Consider the following 9017-nt stretch of genomic DNA (forward strand, 5'->3'; position numbering starts at 1 on the left):
TTTAAATTTTGAAGGAACACTTCCCCCGTCCTCGCTTTTACACCTGTTCTTTTTTATTCCAGTCTTCAGTGCTTTTCTATTTTCATAGATATTATTTAGTGTTGCTTTTAAACCACGAAAACATCTGATACCAGGTGGACTGAAATAAGATAAAATCATTTCGGCATATTTTAAAACATAGATTTACTCATATTTTTTGCATAGTTCTTTTCCCCACTGATACTATGGAATTAGATTTAGTGGAGCGACACTTGATTATAGTGATTCTGGATCATTGATTTGTACAGTATTAGGGATCACTGTTAGTTTCTCAACAAAAATCTCAGTGGTCAACAAAATCTTCCGCTGCTTCTTTGTGTTACCTGTTCAATAAGCAGTTTTTGCTCGTTTTATACGACTTCTCCCATCACCTTTGATGCGACAGTGAGCAACATGATTATTTATTACATCCGGCATCAGCGACAAAAGAACAACTTCATTGAAAAACAAACAGACAGAAATCAGTTGCACATTTCGACTTGCAGAAATGAGAATTCAGTGAAAGTACTGTTAATTACACAAATTCTTGCCTATAAATACTGAAGATGTGGAGTTTGTTCAGAGGAGGAGCACTTAGGAAAAGGAGCCTAACTGAAATGTACAATTAAAGGCAGATGACAGGGCTCATCAGACCGTATGGCACGAGATCGTTCCCTTGGAAGTAAATTAAAAAGTACGAAGTTAAAGTCTCCGTCACGCGCAGATCGATGCGTTCGGCGCTCCGTCGGCCGATCGGCGCGCGCGGAGTGGGATTACTGGGGTCTGTGTCCCCGTGCGGGACCGGAAGTCGTTCGGAGCTTCAGGTAAAAGGTCCCGGAGATGATGATGATGATGATGATGCCTTCGCGGGAGAAATCGCTCCGACAGCCAGACGCGTAAAATCTGAAAAGCGGGGCGTGCGTGGGTGTGTGTTTTAAGAAGCGACGCAGAGGAAGGCTGGGAGTCGTGGCCGTAGCAAGACAAGATCGACGGCCGTGCCGTGCGGCTCGAGCCCGCGCATCGGTGTGGAGGTGGGTGTCATAGCAACGGCGCGAGCGAAACAAGAGTGCGGCTCGAGGTGGTGGACTGGAGACGGAGCGCGTCACGTGTCGCCTTGGGAAGCTCTTTCGGGATATGGAGACGACGGTGTGTGTGTGTGCGGCGGACAAGTCGAGGTGGAGTGACGAGTGTCAGTCAGTGTCCAGCGAGTGGGAAGTGAGCCGAGGGCGAAGAGTGTTTGTGGAATAAATAACTAGCGCCGCTGTCATGGAGAAGAAGCGCGGAGTGCGGGATTCCCGGCTACGTGTGTGGTCCGCGGAGGCGCCGCGTGCGGCCGCGAGCTGAAACGAGCGAGGTGCTTTCCTGACGCTTCCTCGTGTGCACATTTCCCCTTACCTTTCGTGGTAATAACTCGGCAGAGTCAGAGTGTGTTAACATACTGCTCTAGGTGCTCTCTTCTTCATGATCGTGTCAGAGTAAGGAGGGCTCCGCAACCTGTTGTGACACACACACACACACGACGTGTGTGTGCTGCTCTTCCTGCTCCCTTCACACACTCGTACCAGCTCCTGTACCGCACACACTGCTCACACCTGCCAGGCTCCTGTGTGTCGCACTTGCTGCTCATCACGTTTGTCATCTTATTGGAAGCTTTCTAGGCATAGATTGGCAGCCTCTCTAAAAACACAAGTCACCGAGTTTTACTCTGTACCTGCTTTTTGATGTAAGGCTGTGCGCTAATGGAGGTACCATGGGGTCTGTCACCTTTGTCTTGTGTGTGTTCAGTTGCCGATCAGAGTTGTTAAGTTGTGCTTTCAGCAACATCATCATGGCACGTATTTCGGTTGTGTATTCCATTCACCTAAATCATGTCTCTTCGATACAATTTTGGACGCCCTTCTCGCTGCACAATACACTGCCATGCCATGGCATGGGTCAAACAGCATAAGAAGTTGTACATCTATGTTTGTATTATTTTTTCTATATGAAAAGAGTCTTTCTGAAAATAGCAAGTTTAATAATCACAGACTCGGAGAGTTTGGCCCCACATGTGACTTGTTTTTGCAGTTTGGTGGATTTCTGACTCATCGGGTTGTATGTCGTCTTGGAAGTCATCCAGGCTAATTTTCAGTGCTTTTCCAAAGTTGCATTGAGGACGTTCGGGAGGAAAGACTGAGTGAGGGCGGTACGCGGCCTGGCTGTCACGGGCGGTGGGGGCGTGCGGCGGTCAAATGAACGCAAACGTTAAAGCGGTTTATGGCACAGACTGAACACGAAGGCGGAGAAAAATCTGCACCTCAAAGAATGGTAGGGATTTTTCGAGGAGGAAAAAAAAAGAAAAAAAGCACAGTGTGGTCCGCCTTAAGATGCCATGTGAGATGAGACAACTTGAAAGCTCTGATTTTAGAGGCTGCCTGTCACTTGTTGTCCTATAGTCCGATGGTGGGAAAATGAGCACTGAAGACTGCAATGGGCGCTCCTACGTCTCAGGTAAGACAAGTGCTTTGAGGGCGGTATTTTTTGCACTACTTCTTTTGATTGTACCATATAGGCTCTATTTGCGCAGGAACAAGCGGCTCAGTAAAGGTTAAGCAAATGGCAAATAACGAACTGGTACAAACAGGCAAGATCGCAGTGTGTTCAGTGAGTCGCGCTGTCATGTACTCCTGCCCAGGGTTGTTTGTGTGTGCATGTGTTTAGGGAGTGGAGACTCCTCGACGGAGAAGGAGTTCTCAGGGGGATTTGGAGGGCCCATGGCAAGCACTCCTAACAGCCACCACTCCTCCCCCGCTCGTACCCATAGTGGTCAGTATGTACACGCTGAGTGTCTGATGACATGAATGTTCACGACTAATTTTGACTTTGACCCCATTTGTATGCACGGCCTACAATTAAGGCTACGCGCTGTGGGAATTAAGGCGTTTAATTAGAATGAAAATACAATACCGTTCCCTTTTGGGTGCTACCGGATCTTTTTTGTGCGCTGTTGGTTGACTACCCCATCGGTGGAAACGGCGGACTTTTTGTTTGTCTCTGCAGCCAACTCTGTCAAGGTGGAGCTTTTCAGTGAGGATCAGCTGTACTGCTCAGCACAAACGGAGGACAGAGGACAGCAGCATGAGGAGGAATGGAAGGATGAGAGGGTGGACCACGTGGAGGAAAGGGGCCTGGAACTTGGCGGTGGGGCAGCCAGGGACGGAGGGGGAGGTTACAGCGACTTGGCAAATCCTGAGCCCGCCGCTCAAGGACCGGCTCGGCTGCCCAGTGGGAAACTCAAGTGCGAAATATGTGGGATGGTGTGCATTGGACCCAACGTACTGATGGTCCACAAGCGCAGCCACACCGGTGAGTAGGTACCCGGTGCCTTGGTGGAATGTTGCATTTGAAATTAATTGCTTTCTTTCTAATAAAGAATATAGTTATCTAATTTCACGTTCTTTAACTGAGGCAAAGACAATTTAAGGTCTTAAATGTTTCATAATATGAGGTTTTTTTTTTAAAAAATCTTTCTGACATTTTGCGGTAGTTTTTTGCGACGCTGTATCATTTACATATTTATATGTTACCCATTTACAGTATATGTTATGGAAGTAATTAAGTTTTGTTGCCTTGTTCAAAACTGCAAATGTATTGTGCCACATTTTAATGTATTGGCTGGAAGTTCATCTGCCATTGAATCAATGCAAAATGTAGAGCTGATCTGAGATTTTAACGTAAACTGTGATAATCCGCACTCTGTAATAAATCCATGATCAAATTAGACTATTTAATACAAGTACTTAAAACATGAGGTTTAACTGATCCTTTTTACCCGTATGGTTTTGTGGAAATTTTTCTTTCGCCAGTTTGAAAATACTTAATGTGGAATGTTCTCAAATTAGTTGTATGTAAAAAAATTCCAGCGCTAGTTGTGGAAAGTTTTCTGAGGTTTAGGGAAGTTTCCAAAAGCCTTTAAAAAAATTTCCTTGGCGATAAAGAAGAATTGTGTGATGAGTAGAGAAGAAAGAAATGGGAAGTACCTGGATGGAACTGGTAGAAAATAGGATGTAGAAAATAACTGTAAAAACCAGGGTGCGAATTAGTGACTTCCTTGTACTGCTAATTAGGAAGAATCACTATAATACAAAGATAACGGAAGCAGAAAATATCTAGCAGTATGAGCATTTCATAGTTTGCGCCATCTATGTATGTATCTCTCCTGGATGCTTTAAAGTACTGTAATGAATCAACATTTTATGGAGTACTGTAACGTTAAGGAGGGTATATATGTGTTAAAAGGCACGCTAAGCATCGCGTATGACTTGGTGTGTACGTTTGTGGGTCTCCACGTTGCTAGGCGAGCGGCCTTTTCACTGCAACCAGTGTGGTGCCTCCTTCACCCAGAAGGGCAATCTGCTGCGTCACATCAAGTTGCACTCTGGAGAGAAGCCCTTCAAATGCCCCTTCTGCAGTTATGCCTGTCGCCGGCGCGATGCGCTCATGGGACATCTCCGCACACACTCCAGTAAGATCGTCCGTATGCTACCCGGGGATCTCCCTGCATAATACAAAAGACATTATGGGAGCATAGAGAGGCAAGTTGAGCCAAGATCTGAGACTCAGAAGGTGGAATTTGTGCTCGGGGGTCACGATCAGTCTGCGTAGACAGATGTTAGAGGGACGAGTCACGTACGGCGTATGAATGACATTGTAGTCAGTGATGCGCGCTGATTTTTGGGGAAACTACATGCCGTATTCTGTGTTGAGCACGCTGAGCAGGTGATGGCAGTGCACGGAGAGCGAAGCGATAGCAGGAACTCATTTTGGTTATTGGTAAACGAGTGCTGTTGCGAACTGCCGGTTTTAATGGGTTTTGTGCCGAAAGGTAGAAATCCCAGGAGATGAATTTGTGGCGAACCGTCAGTTCTATTCCTGGCCTCTTCGTGTGAGGTGTTTTCCTGGCAGGACGCAGAGTTGAGCGTAAATGTGTGCTGTGTGGCAGGGGTGAGCAGCACAGCACACATTTCTGATGGAAACTGGAAATTAAAGCATCACGATATTCTCATATAAACAGTACCTGCGATGGTGGCATTATTATTATTATTATGTTCTTTTATTACCTGATCTATTTGAACAAGGCGACTTGCATAACTTTACGCAAGGGAAGAAAGTACAAGCAATGCTGCGAGGTAACGAATCGGCCGACGAGTCTAGGATGAGATCTTGCGTTGTAAGTAACGCAGGAATATAATTTAACGGTTCAGTTGCATCTCAGTGTAATTACAATTACAAAGTGAGAAAAGGATGCAAAGAAGACAGTTTGACGAGGTTCTGTTCTGAAAGAAGCAACCTTGTGAATAAGGAGAAGGGGGGGGGGGGGGACTCCCAGGCTGAAAAACTGGGAGAAAAATAGACATCTGGGTGTCCAAGTACCAGTGGCTGCTCCCATCCCCCCCACACCACCTCCAGGCATTCCGGTGTATTATGGTGTGTGTGTGTCACTACGGCTGAAAGGTACATTTCAGTTGACCAAGGGTACCTTTTTAATATAAAAGATGGGCTACCTAGATCTTGACGTCTAGGTGTCAGGTGCTCCCATCAGAGCGGCTACTCTTCATATAGCCGTGGTAGAATCGACGACACCCGTCCCGGAGTGCGTTTGTACGGCCTTTGTGTTCTGAAGCGCTTTTCCCGTTGTCTCCTCGTCCCCCAGTGTCCTCCCCCACCATGGTGGGGAAGGTCTTCAAGTGCAGCTACTGTGGCCGAAGCTACAAGCAGCAGAGCGCCCTGGAGGAGCACTGCGAGCGCTGCCACAGCTACCGGCGAAGCCTGGAGTCCCGGTCCGCCCCTGGCGCTCACCCACAGGGTAACTCGCACCTGGAGCCCTGGCGAGCGGCAGCGTTGTGTCACGTTTCTTCCGGCAGATTGGCACACGGAGAGTGTGTAGCAACACACGCCGCAGGGGGGTTTACCCGAGAGATGTGTCGTTTGTGAGTACAGGGTATGCCGGTTCGGTTCTGATGCTCTGACCTGCGCAGGTGAGGAGCTCCGGGACGCGGAGTTCACGGCAGACTCCTTGCACCGGGCCTCCGCGGACAAGCTGACATTCATTGACAGGCTGACCGACAGCATCACTAAGCGCAAGAGGTCTACGCCTCAGAAATTTGTGGGTCAGCACCTATTTGCAGCGCCCTGTACGGGGGATTTGCCCTCGCGCAGCACACCGCTTCGTTTGTCCGAGTCAGAGAGCAGGAGAAACGGGTGTTGTAATGACATCTTCGCGTCCGTCACCGTTCGTAACGCCCGTGACGCTTTTTCGTGCCACGTAGCGCTTATGTAGCTCATCGTAGACTTCGCGTGGAGCGTATTCTGCTGACGTTCCCTGTGTGTGTTTTTCCGACAGGGGAAAAGCACATGCGTCTCAACTCAGCCGATGCACCTTATGAGCAAAACGGCACCGGTGACAAGGAGGGAGATGGGCTAAGCTCGCACCATGGGTCGAGTGACGCTTCCAGCTTTGCCGGAGCAGGGTACCTTGGAGGCCCAGCCGGGGTTGTAGCACCTGAGCCCATTCGCTCCCTTAGGTTGCCTCATCAACAGCCCACCGGCGTGCCGGAGTTTACGTCAGTCATCAGCTCTTTCTACAGACAAATGGTGCCCCTGGGGCCACGGATGGACTTTGCAGGGGGCGGGGCGGGAGCGGGGGGGCTGGGTTTGGGTTTAGGAGGACGGGAGATGGGAGAGGGCCGCGAGGATCTGCCTCTGAGCCGCAGCCACAGCCACATCCCCTCTCCCAGTAACGGTTGCCAGGAATCCACGGACAGTGAGAGCACCCCCGAGGACCCCCGTGTGGTCACTCCTCCTGTGAGCAACTCCATTCAGCACCCGCATCCCCCACCGCAGCGTACCTTGAACCATGCCAAAGAGAGGGATGGGGAGCACCAGAGAGAGGACGTGTCCATGCCGCCATGGCCACTGCAGCAGACCCCCAGCGGGCTGAGAGTGGTGGACGGGGAGGGGCGCCCCGTGCGCTCCTTTCGCTGCGAGCACTGCCGTGTCCTCTTCTTGGACCACGTCATGTTTACCATCCACATGGGTTGCCATGGATTCCACCAGCCGTTCGAATGCAACATCTGCGGTCACCGTAGCCAGGACCGCTACGAGTTCTCCTCGCACATCATCCGCGGGGAGCACAAGGTTGGCTGAGGAGGGGTGGGAGAAGATGCATGGGAAAGGTTGGGCGTTTCTGAGACAGGAGGGCAGCTTTTGTTTGGTCTGTGCTGCGATAGAGTCGGCCAGATTAGGCGTTGTTTCTTTCTCTTGGTGGAGGAGCCAAGGGACGAACGGCACACTTCAGCTGCACTCTAAGACTGACTGATTCATTCTGCAAAATCTGTTGGTTTGCCTAAGAAGTGCCTTCTTCCAGTTTGGTTTACCTTCATCTCGAAAGCTTTTAGTTGGGGGAGAGGCTTTGCAACAAACACCATACTGAACCCGTAGAGATACGTTGGGTATTTAAAGGTGACCAGCTAGGGCGATCTGACGGCACCGGGGACATTTACTAGGTCTTCGGCTAACGGCTGAGTTGAGGGTTTAAAAAAAAAAAAAAAAAAGATTGCGGCATGTTTTTTTTTTTTTTTAAAAAAAGAAAAGCATTTGTTCTCAGACGCGTATGCCGCTCTGTTGGTGATCACCTTGAGTAGGTAACGTCTACATACCATGAGAGTCAGGGGCACGGCCTTCTGCTTGAGCGAGTGACCAAATGGCCACCTTGTAGAAGACGCGCGATGGACGTCCATTGCCTTAGCGAAAACTCCACAGTTCACCTCTACGATGAGCTGTGCCGCCAAGGGTCTCCAGGTCCCGTCTTTTGGACCTTTGCTCTTCATGCACCATCTCAACGGTTATGTAGAAACACGGCGGTACTCGAGCGCCGTATTTGTGAACGCCGAGGAGTGCGGTTCTGATTTTTATGTGTTGACATGGAAGTATTGCATATCAAATGTCTCACCTGGATCAGTTCTCCATTCCTTTTTCCTTTGTGGTTTTGTATCAGAAAATCAGCACAAATGTGAAAAGTGGTATCTGTCCATACCTGTTCCTTCACATGGTGACTTTTTTCCAGGGAATTTGGGGGTGACTGTTTTGGAGAATTGCACTTTATTTTATGCCTTTTGTTTGGGTTTTTTTTTTTTTTTTTTTTTAAAATGTGAAAGGTATGAGAAAACAGGCTTTAAGGTGTTACAAGTGAATCTTAAAAGTGAACTGTACCCCAAAAAGCCTCTTTTGTACTTTTAGAACATTGTGCTGTTGAGGACGTAGTTTGGTCTGAGACATAGAATTGTAAGTTTCTATTCACTACTGTGTTCATATTCTTTAATTTTAAAATCGGTAACAAACTTTCGTTTATAAGGTTTCCTCTTAAAACTCTTTGTGTGACAATTGTGTGACACTTGTTCTTTTTCTTGGCACTCAATCTTAAGGAGCACTTGTGTGTGTGGTTTTTTTTTTTTTAAAATTAATTATAAAACCTCCACTTTTTCAGGATTCCAAGATATGAAACATTCAGTTTTGCTACAACATAGATCTAAATGAATAGAACTTTTTGAAAAGATACCACTCATAGCCAGAATACAAAAATCAAAAGCACTAAATCAGTTAAGCCTCTAATGATCTTATTTGCAGAGTTAGTGATGAGCGCTTGTAAAAAAGTGTCCATAATCCAGGCTATTTCCAAATGTCTCTCTGACACACCAGTGTGCTACTTTGCCTGTTTAATTTATCCTTGTGTTTCTCTTTACAGCTATTTGAAACTTTTTAAAAATTCAGATAATTTATGTACAAAAACACTTTTGAGACCAAATAATTTATTTCTTGTAAAGAAATGTTTGGAGATGAGCTGGTAAAATAGGAAACACAAATTAAAAGTTTTTTTTTAATATTGAAGCTGACTGGTAAAATTACTTTTATAATAAAGAATTAAAATGCACTTAGAAAAAAAGAACAGCATTTTGAACATT

General features: G+C 47.3%; 1 protein-coding gene across 4 annotated transcripts; it reads left to right on the forward strand.

The window, feature by feature from the left end:
- The first annotated feature begins 825 nt into the window (after nucleotides 1-825).
- Nucleotides 826-7637, forward strand: ikzf4 (IKAROS family zinc finger 4). Of its 4 annotated transcripts, XM_018760139.2 has the most exons (9): nucleotides 826-1049; nucleotides 2163-2325; nucleotides 2454-2508; nucleotides 2719-2823; nucleotides 3058-3363; nucleotides 4355-4522; nucleotides 5711-5863; nucleotides 6036-6167; nucleotides 6401-7637. In XM_018760139.2, the coding sequence occupies exons 2-9, from the start codon at nucleotides 2275-2277 to the stop codon at nucleotides 7201-7203; spliced, it is 1773 nt and encodes a 590-aa protein (XP_018615655.1). In that variant the 5' UTR covers nucleotides 826-1049; nucleotides 2163-2274; the 3' UTR covers nucleotides 7204-7637. The 4 variants fall into 4 exon arrangements, with proteins under 4 accessions (XP_018615655.1, XP_018615656.1, XP_018615657.1 ...); XM_018760140.2 differs by lacking the exon at nucleotides 2163-2325; XM_018760141.2 differs by lacking the exon at nucleotides 6036-6167 and having other exon boundaries at nucleotides 826-2325.
- Nucleotides 7638-9017: the final 1380 nt, after the last annotated feature.

Source organism: Scleropages formosus, chromosome 19, assembly GCF_900964775.1.
Source record: "Scleropages formosus chromosome 19, fSclFor1.1, whole genome shotgun sequence".
In the NCBI taxonomy this organism is placed as follows: domain Eukaryota; kingdom Metazoa; phylum Chordata; class Actinopteri; order Osteoglossiformes; family Osteoglossidae; genus Scleropages; species Scleropages formosus.